Source organism: Mirounga angustirostris, unplaced genomic scaffold, assembly GCF_029215605.1.
Source record: "Mirounga angustirostris isolate CCGP_5_RB_7025 unplaced genomic scaffold, mMirAng1.0.hap1 SCAF_13, whole genome shotgun sequence".
NCBI lineage: Eukaryota > Metazoa > Chordata > Mammalia > Carnivora > Phocidae > Mirounga > Mirounga angustirostris.
Genome location: NW_026991721.1, coordinates 38,023,989 through 38,045,224, shown reverse-complemented (window position 1 = coordinate 38,045,224; position 21,236 = coordinate 38,023,989). Strand labels below are relative to the sequence as shown.

Below are 21,236 nucleotides of genomic sequence, written 5' to 3'. Positions count from 1 at the left end.
GGTTGCCATAAATCGTGATCTGTGGCACAGTCCGGCCACTGCTCCTCCAGCAGGGACCCAACAAGCGGCAGATCCGGGGAGACTCCCCTTCTTCCCCAGGAGGAGCAGCGCAGGAGCTCACTGCAGGGATCTGCTGGGTTTGGAGACTCCACGCGGGGTCGGGTGCCAGAGATAGAAATGCGCGGTCACAGGCCAGGTGAGCACGGAGTGTGGCCGGAGACCGGGGAGCCAGGAGTGACTGACTGCTTTTCTCTGGGAGCTCACTGAGGAGCGGGACCCCGAGTTCTCGGCTCCTCCGGGGTGGAGATTGGGAGGCCGCCATTTTCACTCTCCGCCTCCAAAGCTGTACGGAAAGCTTGCAGGGAACAGAAGCTCCTGAGAGCAAACCTGAGCAGATTACTTAGCCGGGAGGGGGCAAGGGCGGGGCAGTTACGCCTCCGGCAAAGACATCTGGGAACCACGGCAACAGGCCCCTCCCCCAGAAGATCAGCGAGAACAGCCAGCCAAGACCAAGTTTACCGATCAATGAGAACGGCAGAACTCCCGCGCTAGGGGAATACTACACATAGAATTCATGGCTTTTTTACCATGATTCTTTAGTCTTTCAAAGTTATTTATTTATTTTTAACTGTCTTTTTTTCTTTTTTTTTTTTTTGAATTTTTCTTTTTCCCTTTTTCAACCAACATCTTATCAATCCCTTTTTTAAAAAAACACTTTTATTTTTCATTTTTAGAGTCATATTCTATCCCTTCATAGTAGTTACCCGTATTTTTGGCATATATATATAAGTTGTTCTCTCTTTAAAATTTTGAGATAGTTTCTTCTAACAGATCAAAATATACCCTAAATCTCTAGTATATGTTTTTTTTCTACTCCCCTGCCTGATCACATTCTCTCCCTTTTTTTTATTTTTTCTTTTTTTAAATCCTCTTCTTTCTTTTTTCAAACAACTTATCAATTCCTTTTATAAAATTTTTTATAATTTGCATCTTTACAGTCATATTCCAGCCCTTCATCATATCAACCCTTATTTTTGTACATATATAAGTTTTTCTTTCTTTAAAATTTTGGGAGGCACTTTCTTTTAACAGACCAAAATACACCCAAAATCTAGTGTGTGGCACTAGATTTTGATATTGATATTTAAAAGTCTGGTATTTAAAAGTCTGCTCTGCTGAGGGATGTCACTCCGGTAGCTAAGCGGGCCATGGAACCCTCACGGGACAGTGCCGCGGATCATGGTTTATGGCAAGATACCAGCCTGATCATATTTGATCACATTCTGGTTTTTTTGTTGTTTTGTTTTGTTCTGTTTTTGTTTGTTTTTATCTTTATCTTTTTCTTTTTCTTTTTTCTCTCTTTCCCTTTCTTTTCCCACTGTTTCAGGTCTTTTCTGATTTGTTTAGAGTATATTTTCTGGGGACGTTGTTACTCTGCTAGCATTTTGTTCTCTCATTAATCTATTCTCCTCTGCACAAAATGACAAGATGGAAAAAATCACCTCAACAAAAAGAACAAGAGGTAGTACCGACTGCCAGGGACCTACTCAATACGGACATTAGTACGATGTCAGATCTAGAGTTCAGAATCATCACTTTAAAGATACTAGCTGGGCTTGAGAAAAGCATGGAAGTTATTAGAGAAACCCTTTCTGGAGAAGTAAAAGAACTAAAATCTAACCAAGTTGAAATCAAAAAGGCTATTAATGAGGTGCAATCAAATATGGGGGCACTAACTGCTAGGATAAATGAGGCAGAAGAGAGAATCAGTGATATAGAAGACCAAATGATGGAAAATAAAGAAGCTGAGAAAAAGAGAGATAAACAACTACTGGATCACGAGGGCAGAATTTGAGAGATAAGCGATACCATAAGATGAAACAACATTAGAATAATTGGGATCCCAGTAGAAGAAGAAAGAGAGAGGGGGGCAGAAGGTATAATGGAGCAAATTATAGCAGAGAACTTCCCTAGTTTGGGGAATGAAACAGGCATCAAAATCCAGGAAGCACAGAGAACCCCTCTCAAAATCAATAAAAATAGGTCAACACCCCTTGTGAGTCTCATAGACAAAGAAAATCCTGAAAGCAGCTTGGGAGAAGAGATATGTAACCTACAATGGTAGAAACATTAGATTGGCAACAGACCTATCCACAGAGACCTGGCAGGCCAGAAAGGACTGGCAGGTTATATTCAGAGCACTAAATGAGAAAAATATGCAGCCAAGAATACTATATCCAGCTAGGCTGTCATTGAAAATTGAAGGAGAGATAAAAAGCTTCCAGGACAAACAAAAACTAAAGGAATTTGCAAACACAAAACATAGCCCTACAGGAAATCTTGAAAGGGGTCCTCTAAGCAAAGAGAGACCTTAAAAGCAATATAGACCAGAAAGGAACACAGACAATATACAGTAGCAGTCACCTTACAGGCAATACAATGGCACTAAATTCCTATCTTTCAATAGTTACCCTGAATGTAAATGGGCTAAATGCCCCAATCAAAAGACACAGGGTATCAGATTGGATTAAAAAACAAGACCCATCGATATGCTGTCTGCAAGAGACTCATTTTAGACCCAAAGACACCCCCAGATTGAAAGTGAGGGGGTGGAAAACCATTTACCATGCTAATGGACACCAAAAGAAAGCTGGGGTGGCAATCCTTATATCAGACAAATTAGATTTTAAACCAAAGACTGTAATAAGAGATGAGGAAGGACACTATATCCTACTTAAAGGGTCTATCCAACAAGAAGATCTAACAATTGTAAATATCTATGCCCCTAACATGGGAGCAGCCAGTTATATAAGGCAATTAATAACAAAAGCAAAGAAACACATCGACAACAATACAATAATAGTGGGGGACTTTAACACCCCCCTCACTGAAATGGACAGATCCTCTAAGCAAAAGATCAACAAGGAAATAAAGACTTTAAATGACAACACTGGACCAAATGACTTCACAGACATATTCAGAACATTCCATCCCAAAGCAACGGAATACACATTCTTCTCTAGTGCCCATGGAACATTCTCCAGAATAGATCACATCCTAGGTCATAAGTCAGGTCTCAACTGGTACCAAAAGATTGGCATCATTCCCTGCCTATTTTCAGACCACAATGCTTTGAAACTAGAACTCAGTCACAAGAGGAAAGTTGGAAAGAACTCAAATACATGGAGGCTAAAGAGCATCCTACTGAAGAATGAATGGGTCAACCAGGAAATTAAAGAAGAATTTAAAAAATTCATAGAAGCCAGTGAAAATGAAAACACAACTATTCAAAATCTTTGGGATGCAGCAAAGGCAGTCCTAAGAGGAAAGTATATAGCAATACAAGCCTTTCTCAAGAAACAAGAAAGGTCTCAAGTACACAACCTAACCCTCCACCTAAAGGAGCTGGAGAAAGAACAGCAAATAAAGCCTAAACCCAGCAGGAGAAGAGAAATAATAAAGATCAGAGCAGAAATCAATGAAATAGAAACTAAAAGAACAGTAGAACAGATCAACAAAACTAGGAGCTGGTTCTTTGAAAGAATTAACAAGATTGATAAACCCCTGGCAAGACTTATTAAAAGAAAAGAGAAATGACCCAAATCAACAAAATCATGAATGAAAGAGGAGAGATCACAACCACCAAAGAAATACAAACAATTATAAGAACATATTATGAGCAACTCTATGCCAGCAAATTAGATAACCTGGAAGAAATGGATGCATTCCTAGAGATGTATCAACTACCAAAACTGAACCAGGAAGAAATAGAAAACCTGAACAGACCTCTAACCACTAAGGAAATTGAAGCAGTCATCAAAAATCTCCCAAAAAACAAAAGCCCAGGGCCAGATGGCTTCCCAGGGGAATTGTACCAAACATTTAAAGAAGAATTAATACCTATTCTTCTGAAACTGTTCCAAAATAGAAATGGAAGGAAAACTTCCAAACTCATTTTATGAGGCCAGCATTACCTTGATCCCAAAACCAGACAAAGACCCCATCAAAAAGGAGAATTAAAGGGGCGCCTGAGTGGCTCAGTCGGTTAAGCGTCTGCCTTCAGCTCAGGTCATGATCCCAGGGTGCTGGGATCAAGCCCCGCATTGGGCTCACTGCTCAGCGGAGAGCCTGCTTCTCCCTCTCCCTCTGCCTGCCACTCTATCTGTGCTCTCTCTCTATCTCTCTGTCAAATAAATAAATAAAATCTTAAAAAAAAAAAAAAAAGGAGAATTACAGACCAATATCCCTGATGAAGATGGATGCAAAAATTCTCACCAAAATACTAGCCAGTAGGATCCAACAGTACATTAAAAGGATTATTCACCACGACCAAGTGGGATTTATCCCTGGGCTGCAAGGTTGGTTCAACATCCACAAATCAATGTGATACAATACATTAACAAAAGAAAGAACAAGAATCATATGATCCTCTCAATAGATGCAGAAAAAGCCTTTGACAAAGTACAGCATCTTTTCTTGATCAAAACTCTTCAGAGTATAGGCATAGAGGGTACATACCTCAATATCATAAAAGCCATCTATGAAAAACCTACAGCGAATATCATTCTCAATGGGGAAAAACAGAGCTTTCCCCCTAAGGTCAGGAACACGGCAGGGATGTCCACTATCACCACTGCTATTCAACATAGTATTGGAAGTCCTAGCCACAGCAATCAGACAACAAAAAGAAATAAAAGGCATCCAAATCAGCAAATAAGAAGTCAAACTCTCACTTTTTGCAGATGATATGATACTTTATGTGGAAAACCCCAAAGACTCCACCCCAAAACTGCTAGAACTCATACAGGAATTCAGTAAAGTGGCAGGATATAAAATCAATGCACAGAAGTCAGTGGCATTCCTATACACCAACAACAAGACAGAAGAAAGAGAAATTAAGGAGTCAATCCCATTTACAATTGCACCCAAAACCATAAGATACCTAGGAATAAATCTAACCAAAGAGGCAAAGGATCTGTACTCAGAAAATTATAAAATACTCATGAAAGAAATTGAGGAAGACACAAAGAAATGGAAAAACGTTCCATGCTCATGGATTGGAAGAACAAATATTGTGAAGATGTCAGTGCTACCTAGAGCAATCTACACATTCAATGCAATGCCCATCAAAATACCATCCACTTTTTTCAAAGAAATGGAACAAATCATCCTAAAATTCGTATGGAACCAGAAAAGACCCCGCATAGCCAGAGGAATGTTGAAAAAGAAAAGCAAAGCTGGCGGCATCACAATTCCAGACTTCAAGCTCTATTATAAAGCTGTCATCATCAAGACAATATGGTACTGGCACAAAAACAGGCACATAGATCAATGGAACAGAATAGAGAGCCCAGAAATGGACCCTCAACTCTATGGTCAACTCATCTTGGACAAAGCAGGAAAGAATGTCCAATGGAAAAAAGACAGTCTCTTCAACAAATGGTGTTGGGAAAATTGGATAGCCACATGCAGAAGAATGAAACTGGACCATTTCCTTACACCACACACAAAAATAGACTCCAAATGGTTGAAAGACCTCAGTGAGAGACAGGAATCCATCAAAATCTTAAAGGAGAACACAGGCAGCAACCTCTTCGACCTCAGCTGAAGCAACTTCTTCTTAGAAACATCGCCAAAGGCAAGGGAAGCAAGGGCAAAAATGAACTATTGGGATTTCATCAAGATAAAAAGCTTTTGCAAAGCAAAGGAAACAGTCAACAAAACCAAGACAACGGACAGAATGGGAGAAGATATTTGCAAATGACATATCAGATAAAGGGCTAGTATCCAAAATCTATAAAGAACTCATCAAACTCAACACCCAAAGAACAAAGAATCCAATCAAGAAATGGGCAGAAGACATGAACAGACATTTTTCCAAAGAAGACATCCAAATGGCCAACAGACACATGAAAAAGTGCTCAACATCACTCGGCATCAGGGAAATCCAAATCAAAACCTCAGTGAGATACCACCTCACACCAGTCAGAATGGCTAAAATAAACAAGTCAGGAAACGACAGATGTTGGCGAGGATGCGGAGAAAGGGGAACCCTCCTACACTGTTGGTGGGAATGCAAGCTGGTGCAGCCACTCTGGAAAACAGTATGGAGGTTCCTCAAAAAGTTGAAAATAGAGCTACCCTATGATCCAGCAATTGCACTACTGGGTATTTACCCCAAAGATACAAAAGTAGGGATCCGAAAGGGTACGTGCACCCCGATGTTTATAGCAGCAATGTCCACAATAGCCAAACTGTGGAAAGAGCCAAGATGTCCATCGACAGATGAATGGATAAAGAAGAAGTGGTATATATATATACAATGGAATATTATGCAGCCATCAAAAGGAATGAGATCTTGCCATTTGCAATGACATGGATGGAACTGGAGGGTATTATGTTGAGCGAAATAAGTCAAACAGAGAAAGACATGTATCATATGACCTCACTGATATGAGGAATTCTTAATCGCAGGAAACAAACTGAGGGTTGCTGGAGTGGGGGGTGGGGTGGGAGGGAGGGAGTGACTGGGTCATAGACAGTGGGGAGGGTATGTGCTTTGGTAAGTGCTGTGAATTGTGCAAGACTGTTGAATCTCAGATCTGTACCTCTGAAACAAATAATGCAATATATGTTAAGAAGAAAAAAAAAAAGGAGAAGGTAGCAGGAGGGGAAGAATGAAGGGGGGGAAATCGGAGGGGTAGACGAACCATGAGAGACGATGGACTCTGAGGAGCAAACTGGGGGTTCTGGAGGGGAGGGGGGTGGGAGGATGGGTTAGCCTGGTGATGGGTATTGAGGAGGGCATGTTCTGCATGGAGCACTGGGTGTTATGCACAAACAATGAGTCATGGAACACTACATCTAAAACTAATGATGTAATGTATGGGGATTAACATAAGAATAAAAAAATTAAAAAAAAAAGATTCTATGGGAAGAAAGCAGGATGTGTTACTTTAAAGGTCTTGACTTACGTACTCTATAATAGTGTTCTTAATTCATTCTAAGTAAGCTTTATTTGTTGGAATTCCATTTCACACAACTCTTCTAGATCCTCTTTCTTTTTTTTTTTTTTTTAAAGATTTGACAGAGAGAGAGACAGTGAGAGAGGGAACACAAGCAGGGGGAGTGGAAGAGGGAGAAGCAGGCTTCCTGCAGAGCAGGGAGCCCGATGTGGGGCTCGATCCCAGGACCCTGGGATCATGACCTGAGCCTAAGGCAGACGCTTAACGACTGAGCCACCCAGGCGCCCCGATCCTATCTCTTTCTTAAAGCCAGGCCCTTCTGCAGACAAACTGATAAATTTAACCAGCAAGGTTTGCTCCTGCCTACCTGAACCAGATGTTCTGGTTGCTGCTGGTGGTTTTTGTGGGTTGGAACAGTGCTTCTTGAACTGTAATGTGCATGTGGATCCCCTCAGGATCTTGTTAAAATCCAGGGTCTGATCTGGGGTGAGGTCTGAAGTTCTCCCTTTCTAACAAGCTTCCAGGTAAAGCCATTGCTGTGGGTCCATGGACCACACTTTAAATAGCAAGGGTTTAGAGGCTATTTATGGCCATCTTTTCCACTCCAGAGTTTGGCACAAGACAGCTTGAGGGGCGCCTGGGGGGCTCAGTTGGTTAAGCATCTGCCTTCAGCTCAGGTCATGATCTCAGGGTCCTGGGATCGAGCTCCGCGTCAGGCTCCCTGCTCACCCGGGAGTCTGTTTCTCCCTCTCCCTCTACCCTCCACCCCCCACCCCACTCATGCTCACTCACTTTTTCTCTCTCCCCTTAAATAAATAAATAAAATCTCAAAAAAAAAAAAAGCTTGATAATACCTTGGAAGGCAGATAAAGTTACTGTGTCAATATTGATTTAAATTGGGCAAGGAGAATTGGTTTACTACTGGTGTATTGGCTTATTACTTAATGCACCTTCATTTATCTTTCCCTAGAGCAAAATTTTACTTTTCATACAAAGAATTTATATCATTTCAAAATGGGTAATGTTTATCCTTGAAATACTTTTTATCTTGTGTCTGTAATATGTTCCTTTCCCAAAATAGTATTTGATTTGTAATTACTTTGCAAAGAGAGCAATTTTTTTGTGTATTTCTAAATTAATACAGCCTAATACATGACAAGAATTTGTTATTAAACTTTCCATTAGGAAATTTTTGCAAGCATTTATCTAATATATAAAGAAATATTTTCAGTTGGAATCTCTGAATCAAGTGGTTTGTTTCTTTGAATGATTTTTTAAAAATGATCAATAAATATTCTTTTCGATGCTTACAGGAGAGCCATAGTTACATCATGAGAGGTTAATTTATTTGGATCTGGAATGTTTTTCAGTTGTCAGGATGTTCCTCATACATTGCAACTATTCCTATCAATATTTCATGAGTTTTAACTAATCGGGAGGGATTAATTATTAGCAACTATGAGCAAATTCCTGTAGGATTAGAACATAGGATGGGGCCAGGTTTGGTGGCAGGGATATGTATACATAACAGAAAGTGAGGATAGAATGCAGAGAGATTCTCAGGCACCAATGATGAAATTTGCTTAGGTCATAATTATACCGTTCTTAGTGGAAGTTGATACATTCCTTAACGTGGCTCTCACATCTAGCAGGCACCCCTTTCTATTTTGCTTTCCTTCTCAGCATAATAGGCTTCCTCTACTTTTTCTACAAGACTTGGGCAACAGATCCAGGCTTCACCAAAGTTTCTGAAGAAGAAAGGAAAACGGTGAGCTTTCTTTATAATGTTACTTTTTTTTTTTTTTTTTTAATAAGGAGGTCATAGCAATGTTGGTGTTTGTCATGGCTGGATCTCTTGTGTCTGGTACGTAATAGATGCAACATACATCAACAAAGTTGAGATTTCTCCACTGTCATGCTTTCGTTTATTTATATAAAAATTTTCAAAAATATTTATATTTTCTCTTAAGGTCATACCCACCAAGACTTTTTCAAATGTAATTTCTGTTAGCAAACATGATCTCGATTTCTTTATAGTAACACTGAGATAATGATCATTTAGCTTAAGTTCCCCCAATTTAATACATGGAAAGTAAGCAGGCAGGGGCAAGGGAGGAGTCCTTATTGACAAGAGATGCCCTCCTCTTCCTCAGATGCGAAGCTGTCAGTTGCCATGCATGGCTTCCTTCGCTTGTGAATGTTTAGAAGTCAGGGAGAGTATGAATGTCTTTGTTACTTCTAGCCAGTGTTCCTGAAAGACAAGCCCATGGTGCTTATAACTATCAGTTCTGGTGTCTACTGATGGGTTTTGTTGTTGTTTTTTTTTTTTTTTTTATGAGTGTATATGTGTGTATGTATTTTTCTCTAGCAGATTATAACTGGGAGATGCTAGCCATTCAAAGGAGAGAAGAGGAGGTGTAATTTTTGTGCATTCTAATTTATTGGCTGTGGTTGAAAATGCAGCTTTGAAAAGTCAACATTATTTTCGGGTACAGGATGATTTGGTGGCAAGTATTCCACATTGCTTCTCTGGCTACCTGAGTTTGGAGAGAGAGCTGTGAGAATGGTATATAACCATGCATTATACATTCCCTAGTAAAACGTAATCATAAGGTCAAATTTCATGCCTTTCAGAATATCATCACCCTTGCAGAGACTGGCTGTCTGGACTTCAGAACATTTTGTACATCCTGTCTTGTGAGTCTTTTTTTTCCCGTAGTAAGAAAGCAAATTCTTGGGGCGCCTGGGTGGCTCAGTTGGTTAAGCGACTGCCTTCGGCTCAGGTCATGATCCTGGAGTCCCTGGATCGAGTCCTGCATAGGGCTCCCTGCTCGGCGGGGAGTCTGCTTCTCCCTCTGACCCTCCCCCCTCTCATGTGCTCTCTCTCTCTCATTCTCTCTGTCTCAAATAAATAAATAAAATCTTTAAAAAAAAAAAAGAAAGCAAATTCTTGGTAACATTTCTCATGTAAGCCTTTGTTAAATCTTCATGGTATATTTGTACACCTTCGTTTTTACCAGGTTCTAATTTTGTATTACTGTCAGAATAGTTTTCTGCCTTGAGCGTATGAGGGAATGATGTTTATAGTTTCTTGAAGTTGCCCGTGGTTAAATCTCTCTGAATGATCCGTAGTGTGTTTTGATTGCTTTTTCCCGCCGTGAAGCACATATTAGAACTAACTTCAAGTCAGAGGCTCACGATGACCCTAGAAACCACCTAGTGAAACCTCTCATTTTGCAGTTGAGGAATCAAGGCCTAGAGGGAGGAAGTAACTTTCCTCAAATTATTGGCAGAGCCAGAAATGTAACTTGGGTTTCCTTTTTCCTTTTTCTTAATCCAGTGCTCAATTCTGCCGCCTGCTACTGCCTCACTTCCCCTTGGTCAGTGTGACTGGGATCTGGAAGTCAAATCCCTTTTAGTGATGGCCTAATCAAAATAGATATTTGGAAGTAGATATTAATAAGGCATTCCAGAGCCTCTGTGTGAACTGATGATCTATTTAGGATTATTTGTGCCCATGTCTTTATGACTTAGGAGTAAGATTTTGCTTGTGATTTGTTACCACTTTAAGACGCTGATTTTTGCTCAGACCTGTCTTATTGCCCATTAGATAAGGAAGCCGTTAAGGTCACTGCACTGCCACGTGTGTAACTCCTGTGTCGCTCGATATGATCAGCATTGTCTGTGGACTGGACGGTGCATAGGTGAGAGATTGAATTTTTTTAGTTAACACTATGAAGTTAAGCATATATTTAGCTATGTGTGTGATTCATAGAAAAAATGAAAGGGCATCTAAGGGGTCCATTTTATAGCTCTTCCTTATCTGAGAATCCTTTTCACGGTTTAACACTTCTGGAAAACTGTCCATGTTGATAATAATGAATGTGATTTGTATAGTATTTTAGAGTTTATAAAGCATTTTTGAATATAGTATCCTATTTGATCATCAGGGCACACCTTTGAGCTTGGTATTACTATCTCCATTTTAGAGGTGAAAAAATATAAAAGGTAAATTATTTGCTTGAGGTTATTTTAGTAATACCACTCTTCTATACCAAATTACCAGGTTCTTACCATGTTTTGTGACTTGTCTCTCTCATTTACTTCTCCACTTGCCTCCTTCAAAGCTCAGGTAGGAGCCAGAACCAGAGATGATGGGGGGTATTCCTTGTCCTGGTCTATAGCCCTGAGTTTCCTCTGAGCGGTCACTGTAAAAACCAGGGGTATATTATGAGGAACTGCAGAGGAACTATGGTCATTTGTCTTCGGCAGAGGAAATGCTTTTAAAATCTTGAACAAAAGGCTGCTTCACAGTCGGGTTTCTTTGGTGCATTTTGATGTTCTCTGCTATTCCTAGAGAATAGGTGAAGAGGTAATTCTTAGGGCCCCAAGCTTCATGGACCCCATCCCACTGTAAAGATGGGATGGTTAGCATTATAGCAGGCTGAAAAAGCAACAGTAATGAGTCCATATCTATTTGCTGCTCTTCAGATTCATTTTCTCTATTCCCCTGATCAAGTGGATCCTTGATGTTCCAAAATTGTACTTCTTAAACTCGCTACATGGAAGGAAGAGATAGGGTATGGTTTGCCCAAAGTCCTGCCTTCTCACCTTCCTCCAGCGCAGTTATAGGCCATCCTAGAGCTGCATGTGTCTAGTAAATCTTGTTCTGTCCAAAAATGATGTCTTTTAGGTAAGCAACAAATAAATATTAGTTCAGCTAACATGGACAATTGACCATGATATATCAGAGCTGTTTGGTTTTGGTGTGGTGGTGTTTAAAGGCAAAGCATAAGCTTATTTTTTACTTTGGTGAAGGCTTTTGACAGGATAGGGGTGAATAAGGTCTTGATCTGGAAAATCATTGTAAGAAAGTATTAAATATGTTTTTTTCTTTTTGATGTAGGTTTTGGCAACCATCGCTATTACATATTCTTTTTATTTTTCCTTTCCATCGTTTGTGATTGGATTATATATGAATCTTTCATCTGTAAGTATAAATTTTTCTTACAGTAAGCTCATGAACCCATACCCACATGCACTTTTCTTGGTAAATTCTTGTATATCACATTCTGCCTGGGTGACGATAAACCATACCCCTAATTAAAATGAAACGGCTGCCTCTAAGACTCAGCATTGGGAAGCTGCAAGAAATGCTCAAAGAGATTAGTTGTTAGCACTTGGCAAGAGATTGTACCTCACCTAAAGTGACCTTGATGAATTTGAGAAGTGGTCAATAATACAAATTCATTTAAGGCAGAGTGTAGATTTATCACCTAGTGAAGTGAGGAAAAATTAGCTGCTCAGGAACAAAACTAGGGAAGTAAGAAGTAAAAAAAAATAGGAAAAAGAACAGGTTGGCCGTGGAGAGGTTAAGGGTGGGAGGAAGTGATCACAGGAGAGAAGGAACAAAAGCCTGAACGTCCATGCTATTTGATAAATGTTGTCACAGGACTAATGGGACAACTAATAGTCTTTGAAAGTTTGGAAGTCATGTCTTAGAAGAAAACCTTAGACCATTTATTCTGCATCCCTGAGAAGGGAAAATAACTTCTCAGTAGCAGTGTGAACAGGCATGTAGGGGGCTCACGTAGGGAGTGACATCCAGCTGTTCCAAGGTGATTGACCAAGAAGAACAGGGTTTACATTGAAGCAAGAAGGATTTGGGTTAGCTCTTAACAATTGCATGGCTATGCTTCGCAAACCTAACTGGGAAAACGTATAGCGCTTGTAGTTTATTTTGGCCTTAACTGTTTATTTCTTGCTTATTTTGAAGGCTTTGGGAGAATCTGGCCTCACTACGAATCTGTTTCCACCCACCCTCCTGTTATATACATGCTCAGGTCTTAGATTTTGCCAGTAGCACACTAGTTTATATCCTGAGCTAAAATGTGGAATGATTCAGGAAGATGTTAGGAATGTTTTTTTCTACTTTATTTTCTTTTTCCCTTAGCATCCTAAGTACCACCCCCCCTACCTTCCCCGGCCCCCAGCTTTCTTTAGTTTAAATTTTGTTTAGTTTTTGAAAAATAAATCTTCCTACTCTGTCCCTAAGCCTCCCAGTTCCCCTCCCCAGAAACATCCAGTATTACAAGTTTTGGTTTGTTTGGGGTTTCATTTTTAAAGATGCTTAATATCTATGTGAACTGGTTTCTTTTTTGCCCTGCCATAGGCATGGAGAGGGCTTCAGTTACCTTGTCAGCCCCTTTCTTGTCTGACACCTTGGGTGTCTATGATCAGTAGGGAATGCTTTTGTAAGCTCAATGTGACCGTCACTATCTCAAATGGATCTAATAGTCAGAAGGTTGAGATCCCTGATCTCCTTTCTTGTCAAAGGCCATCAGTAATCCTGAGCATTGGAATTCAAAAACCTCTTAAATTATGTCCTGTGGTGTAAGAAATAAAAGATTTCTTGACAGTTCTGTTGAAAGAACTGCCCTTTTAAGGCCTAACAATAAAACATATTCCTGGAAAACCTTTTTAAGCCGGCCCATGGACCAACTTGTCCCTTGGACTTGATACTAAGGGAGAGGAGCCAGATTTTACACCACTCTTGTCTCTCCCGCTTCTCTCTTCACTAAAAATAGTCACCTTTGTTTGGTGTCCATGTCCAGCAGAAGACTGTATTGATAAGGACAGAAGTAATTTTCCATCGCTTCCATTCTTCCCAAGTTGCTTTCTTATTACATGGATTGATTCTTCCCTCTTCTTTGTCTTTATTCTCTGGCTCTGATCCAATTTTTATATTTTGTTTCTTAGGAATGGTCCCACTTTATATTCACTTGCAACCCTGTAGACTAGCTGAACGCATTTGGTTACTTTTATCCCATTTGTATTCCGACAGTATTTCTTTACACTAAATGGGGACATTGTGTCATTTATCATTACCTCACAGATGGAAAAAGTGAACTCGTGCTTCATTTTTCTAAGGAGGTCTCACTGTCATCCCACCCTCGTGGTTTCCCAGGGACATTCCTGTTGCTGGAGCCCTGACAGGCGCACGCCTCACTTGTGAGTCAGTGACAGCTACTTCTGGCTCTGTGTAGCGTCCATCCGTTTCATCTTCTGTGAGGTCTGCTTGCAGGGTGGACACTCAAAGTGTCAGCCTCCTACAGGTTACAGGGAGAAAGATTTTAGATCGTTGTTAGAACATTATAACTGTCAGAGCTATCTAAAGAGGAAAAGGATCGGCTTGGAACAGTAGGAGTTCCCTGTCATTAGCCAATGACAGGAATGTATTATTAGCACATATGAAAGTTTTATATTGCATAAGATAATGTATGTGGCCATTTGTTGCCATATCTTTGACACTAAGTCTGAAATCAGTCCTATGAAAATTTCAGTTTGAGGTCATGCTGTATTATCAAAAAAGTTCCCAGAAGAGAGCAGTAGAAATATATAAGCTGGAAGAAAGTAGATATTCTTTCCCATGCAGCAGCTATTTCTTCTACCTTCTGTTGGGAATTATATTCTTTTTTTGTCATGTCAGGTGCATGGGATGCATCTTTTTCTGCTGTCCTAACGAGAAGCTCTAAAGAGAGCGTAATTTGCCTTAACTTGTTGCCTTGATTACTACTCTGTGATGATTGTCCTTAGAATGCTTCTGACATATAGTCATGACAGATGGTTAGGAACCAAAGGAGACTTAAAAAGGGGGGAAAATAGATTTTTTTTTTAAGATTTTTTATTTATTTATTTGAGAGAGAGAATGAGAGACAGAGAGCATGAGAGGGAGGAGGGTCAGAGGGCAAAGCAGACTCCCTGCTGAGCAGGGAGCCCGATGCGGGACTCGATCCTGGGACTCCAGGATCATGACCTGAGCCGAAGGCAGTCGCTTAACCAACTGAGCCACTGAGGCGCCCGGAAAAATAGATTTTTAAGACTAAAACGGACAAACAGGTGATAGTAGTCAGGGACTAATGTTCTTTCTGTCCTAGGAGTTCTTTTTTTTTTTTTTTTTTTAAGATTTTATTTATTTATTTGAGAGAGAGAGAGTGAGAGAGAGCAAGCACATGAGAGGGGGGAGGGTCAGAGGGAGAAGCAAACTCCCCACCGAGCAGGGAGCCCGATGCGGGACTCGATCCAGGGACTCCAGGATCATGACCTGAGCCGAAGGCAGTCGCTTAACCGACTGAGCCACCCAGGCGCCCTCTGTCCTAGGAGTTCTTAAGTGCTGCTTTGGGAAGATGTCTGAAGCTACTTGTCAAATTGTCAGAGGCATTAATGAAACCTCAAGGTGCATATTTACAGAGTTCTTACTTCAAAAATAATTTGCCCTTTATAAACGGTCATGGTACTACAAAAGTCACTGGCTTCACAAAACCTTGAAGATTTGTTCCCTTGTTCCTGCTCTACCTACCTGCATTCTCCTTACTGCTACTCTTAGCTGCATGGCTTAGGGGGTCACGAAGGCCATAGTGAAGTCCTCTCTTTTCCTAGGGTGTCGCTCTCATGATTCCCTTATCTGAACTTTCTCTCTCTGAGAGATAAATCATGGTGCCATTGCAGAAATACACCCAATAACCACGTGTGCTGTTAGATCATGTTCCAATGGTATCTGGGTGCTTACAGGATTTCTTGTGCCTACAGCAGTGGCCTGTTGATCTGAACCCTTAATAAGAGTTTATTCAGTGCTATAACAGGCTCATCTCTTGCTGTGTATCCTGGATAAGATAAAGGGTTTTCTAAGCAGATATTTATTAAATACAGCTATTCTCCATTATCAGGTCCTTGAACGGTTAACCTTGGGCCAGTTTATTTTATGCTGAATAGGATGGTTTTAGTGGTGGTCTTACGGACCTTTTTTGCTTTTATTCCTTTACTGCCAACCACCAATGCAATGCTATCATAGCCTTCACGAGCCTGAAGTACCATTTTTTTCTTTTTTTTTTTTTTTTAGTACCATTTTTTCCATCTTTGTTAGTTAAGCTGGCATTTGGAAGATAAATTCTTTTTTTTTTTTTTTAAAGATTTTATTTATTTATTTGAGAGAGAGAATGAGAGAGAGAGAGCATGAGAGGGGGGAGGGTCAGAGGGAGAAGCAGACTCCCCGCCGAGCAGGGAGCCCGATGCGGGACTCCATCCTGGGACTCCAGGATCATGACCTGAGCCGAAGGCAGTTGCTTAACCAACTGAGCCACCCAGGCGCCCTGGAAGATAAATTCTTAAAGTTGGGTTCTAGTCTGTGTTACCATGTCTTACTTTCTCTTCTGCCTGAATAGAAGAGCAATGATTTTATCTTCTTGAAGAATGATCACTAGTTTATTGCCTTTTTAAATAATGAGTTCCTTTTTTTGTGAATTCACAGATTGGTCAAATCATTGTGCCACAACATTCAGAGAAGATGGACTGTGGACCTACCTCAATCAGATTGTGGCCTGTTCCCCTTGGGTTTTATATATCTTCATGCTAGCAGCTTTCCATTTCTCTTGGTCCACATTTTTATTATTAAATCAACTCTTTCAGGTATTTATTTCTCTTCTTATAATGCCTTTGAGTAAAATTTCCAGTAGCCTGTAACAAGGTAGAAAGACTTGACTTTTAAATCAGAAGGCTTTCGGGTCTTAGTTCCACCTGTCGATTACTCTCTGGGTATAGGCATGTCAGTTGACTCTTGAATTTCAGTTTCCTTGTCTGTAATATGGAGTTGATAATGCTACGCTCACAGGATTGTGTAAAGGTTGGAATAATAAGTTGTTATCTTGTGCCTAGGAATGATCTAATCTGACCTTTTTATTTTACGGATAGAGTTACAGAGAGGTGAATTGAATTGCTCAGGATCACTCAGTGAGTAGTGAAATCAGAACTAGAAACTTAGGTCTTCTGACAGCCTATTCAAAGGCTTTTTTCATCATACAATTAAGTCATAAGGTGTGTGAAAACATGATATAAAATATAAAAAGCATTGTGAGATGCTTTTAAAGACATTTGTGAGATGATTATCTTCCCTCATTTTTTCCAACCCTGTTTATATCCCGTTTATTATGCAGTGCTTAAGTGGATAGAAGGGGGGAAGAAATGCAAGATCCATCACCAACCAGTGGATGTGGTAATTACACTTCCAGAGAAGATCACGGCCATTAGAGAGTTCACGCTCGAGGGCAGTAGCCACATTCAGCTTCCTATGAAGCTCTGTCTTTTTCCTGCTGCCTGCCTTCCTCTATGAGCGTAACCTAATTCTTGTTGCTATGGCCTGCCCTCGTGGAATGGACAGCCATGATCAGTCTGAGCCAATTACTGTAAGACCTCAGATAATTAGAGCATTACTCATCGAAAGCAAAATGCATTCCACTTTTACAGGGAAGTAACCAATTCTACAATAATAATAATAATAATAATAATAATAATAATAATAATAAAGAAATAAAGACAGACAAAGGAAAAAACGCTAAGGAAAGGAATGAAGCTGGTAACACTGAACCAAGGCCTCTGAATGTTCATCTTCATCTCCTGCCCCTTTGGTATCTACAGACTCAGGCACAAAGAATGAATATTAGCATCACTGGTTGTTAATATCTTATAATACCTAATATTTATATATGCTTTACATAATCCAAAGCACTTTCCTATCTATTTGCTGACAAACAGTTAAGGTATAGACTGTGCCAAAGCAGTGTCTCCATTTTATAGACGAGAAAACTAAGCCTATGAGAGGTCGAGTGCCTTGTTTTGGCCATGTGGCTGGTGAGAGGTGGAATTAGGAGTAGAACCGAAGATTTGAGACCTCCATTCTAATTCTCTTCCTTCTTTTCTGGACTCTTAGGGCAAGTACAGATACATATGAGACTATAATACCAACTTTTTAAAAGAAAGCTTAATGTTTCTTATACTTTCTAAGGCAAGAAAATGGACTCAAAGTTTTGGATACTTTTCTAATACAGGAATTCAGGGTAAAGTTGTTTTCTTAATAAAACAATTCAGTTGTTTGAAGCCTTTCATTTGCTGACTGCTCTAGTGAGTCATGGGTTTGACTGTAGCAAGTCAAACGGAGCATAGACTGTGGTAAGGACCATGAGATATGGTGAGAATAAAGTGAGAACTTTATTCTCACACTGACTGAGGTGTCCGTCTAAGTTCTGCCGCTTTCGAAGCTGTTGTGTGACCTTGGACCAGTTACTTCACCTCTGGAAGCCTCTGCACTGGGTATTTTATTTATTTTATTTTATTTATTTATTTATTTATTTATTTTTTTAAGATTTTATTTATTTTTTAGAGAGCGAGCGAGAGGGAAACAGCATGAGAGGGGAGAGGGTCAGAGGGAGAAACAGGCTCCCCACTGAGTCAGGAGCCCGATGTGGGACTCGATCCCAGGACCCTGGGATCATGACCTGAGCCGAAGGCAGACGCTTAACCATCTGAGCCACCCAGGCGCCCTGCACTGGGTATTTTAGATATATTATGTCAAATCCTTCAACAGTCTGATGAGGGAGGATGGTGTGATAATCTCTGTTTTATGGATAAGGACCTTGATGTTTGAGTTGTTTTGAGGATTAAATGGAGTAACTCAGTGAATACTAGGGTTTTAAAGATTTGGAGGTTTTTAAGTTACCTTAACTCTTACCCTTCCCCAAATTATGGATTTAAATGTCCTTCACTCCAGGTGCCTGGGTGGCTCAGTTGGTTAAGCGACTGCTTTCAGCTCAGGTCATGATCCTGGAGTCCCGGGATCGAGTCCCGCATCGGGCTCCCTGCTCAGCGGGGAGTCTGCTTCTCCCTCTGACCCTCCCCCATCTCATGCTCTCTCTCTCTCTCTCTCTCATTCTCTCTCACAAATAAATAAATAAATAAAATCTTTAAAAAAATAAAAATAAAAAAAATAAATGTCCTTCACTCCAGATTAACTTTTTCAATTGGCCCTTTGCAAAGGGCCATGTATGTAAGAAGCATATACAAGTTGAGATAATTGCAGTAAAAATGACCTTATATAGTTTTATTCATCTAAAACTTACATGCTGCATGTGTTGAGAATCTAAACAGGCTTTTAAGCCATGACTTGAATTACTAAAGCAATTATTTCATGACTGTGCTTTGTTGAAGGTTAATAAAAACAGTCACTTAAAAAAATAAATGCTTTAAAATAGACTATTCTGGCTGGCTCAGTCGGAAGAGCGTGGGACTCTTAATCTCGGGGTCATGAGTTCAAGCCCCACGTTGGGTGTAGAGATTACTGAAAAATAAATAAGTAAACTTTTAAAGAAATGATCAGCTACTAGATTTACTTAGTCTCATTTAGAGCTGTTGAGTCGTTATCCTGACCGTGATCCTTGGTTAGACAGAAGGCTAGGTTATACTGTCTTCGGGGGAGTACTGAATGTTTAGCACTGTCTTGTGATGCACTACGAGTGACAGAACCTCAGTATAATAGTATTTTTCATGTACCTTCCAACCTTCTTTTGCAGATTGCTTTTCTGGGCCTGACCTCCCACGAGAGAACCAGCTTGCTGAGGCAGAGCAGGCATATGAAACAGACATTGTCCCTCAGGAGGACCCCATACAAGTAAGTCAGATCTATTTTGGCCACTGTGTCCTGTGGAGGATGCTAGTCTAGCCATTGGTTTCCCAGGCTACTGCCACCACCCAGGCTGTGCTGCTCTCCTCTAACTTGCTGTCTGGTGGAGTTGAACCTCTTTTTTCTTGGAAGCCTCAGTGACAGGAGGTGAGTGGTAAGGTCATGAGCCCCAAGGTGGTAAGAATTTGGGACTTAGTCTGCTGGACTCAGCACAAATAGTTAAGTGACTTTGAAGTTTTGCCAAGCTGGGGAAGCTCTCTAGTCAAGCCACATGGTCACAAGATTGCATGTTGCTGGCATGACGTCAGTGTGAGATAACCAAGAATTCCAGCCACAAGGCTCTCTGCAGAAAGCATTAGATTGTGAGCTTTGCCAAGATTTTCCACCTGCCTTTCTATCACTAGTAATTCTTTTAGCCCCGTGTTTAATGTGCCCATCTGTGTCAGGGAGAAGCTAGTGCTTTGGGTTTGGGGTGTGGTTGCTCCAGGGCATCGGTTGTATAAAACCTGTCCTCAGTTGAAAATGGGAGTGTTTGTAAGGAAGGCTGTCATCTTACGATATGAATGATCGGGCTTTGAAGCTTATCTCCCTGTCCTACATATCGGGGTCTTGGAGGCTGGGAGTGCTGCAGAGGTCACCCTGAGCCCTCAGGGGATTTAACGCTTACTTGCATATCTCATGAGTAGTCTATTTTAAAGCACACTCGTGGTACAAGATGAAACTGTTAGGCTGTTAGACAAGGAAATCAGAGCCTCGGATAGGACTATGATCTGTGTTTAGAGAGGAGAGGAATTGACTTAATTGGGAAGAGATGGCTAAGGTGATGGAGGTTGGCCGGTGGTGCTAAGCTTGTGATGATTGGTTCAGACTGGCAAGGATAAAACCCTTTCCCAGTAGTTTAACCAGAGGAATAAGGATGAAAGCCTTTGTGACCGAGGTGGAATTTTCAGCTGAGCCTTGAGAGCTGTGGGATGGGGCCTGACAGAGAAGGACAGAAGGGGATTTCAAGCCCTAAAGAGCCTGAAAGAAGGGGCTGAGATGAAAGAACTGGGGCATGTTTGGGAATTACTGAGTAAGGGCAACATACCCTGGAGGAACTAACAGGAAAGCCTTAGAACTCCTTTGCATCTCGCTTCCACAAACCTGCCCAAATTGAAGATTTGTCTTGTTTGTCTTACCCTAAGTTACTTGTATTCACTAACTAGCTCTGGACGAGTGTTGATGGTACTTTCCTGACAACTCTCCCCACAGCAGCAATGGCATAGTCCTCCTCACGCACAGATATGTTTTAATGCGTATGGGGGTTGGTTTTAATAAGGTTTTTGGAGGACCAGACAGTGTCCAATTGGTAAGATTAATTGGAAGGAGCTCCTTCCTTTTTCCTGGAACCGCCGTCTTCTAGTAATTCGCCAAAATGACTAGCACCAAGGAAAGAGGAGAGGCACCCACTGTATGTTCTCTAGACTTTTTAGAAAACATGGAGTTGTTCCTTTGGCCACATACATGCGAATCTACAAGAAAGGTGATATTGTAGACATCAAGGGAATGGGCACCATTCAGAAAACAACGCCCCAGAAGTGCTACCATGGCAGAACTGCAAGAGTCTACAGTGTCACCCAGCATGCTGTTGTCGTAAACACACAAGGGCAAGATTCTTGCCAAGAGAACTAATGTACGTATTGAGCTTATTAAGCACTCAAAGAGCTGAGATAGCTTCCTGAAGCATGTGAAGGAAAATGATCAGAAAAAGAAGGAAGCCAAGG

General features: G+C 40.7%; 1 protein-coding gene across 3 annotated transcripts in view; it reads left to right on the top strand.

Annotated features, from left to right (window-relative positions):
* Positions 1–21,236, top strand: part of ZDHHC13 (zinc finger DHHC-type palmitoyltransferase 13) — a 100,653-nt gene that overhangs the window by 34,126 nt on the left and 45,291 nt on the right. For 2 of the 3 annotated variants that reach the window (XM_064576745.1, XM_064576744.1), the window contains exons 11-15: positions 8,611–8,733; positions 9,600–9,662; positions 10,576–10,669; positions 11,872–11,955; positions 19,364–19,461. In XM_064576745.1, coding sequence (XP_064432815.1) covers positions 8,611–8,733; positions 9,600–9,662; positions 10,576–10,669; positions 11,872–11,955; positions 19,364–19,461 — 462 coding nt within the window. Of the gene's footprint in view, positions 1–8,610; positions 8,734–9,599; positions 9,663–10,575; positions 10,670–11,871; positions 11,956–16,272; positions 16,431–19,363; positions 19,462–21,236 lie in introns of all 3 variants that reach the window. The other variant, XM_054512014.2, reaches the window with a different exon arrangement.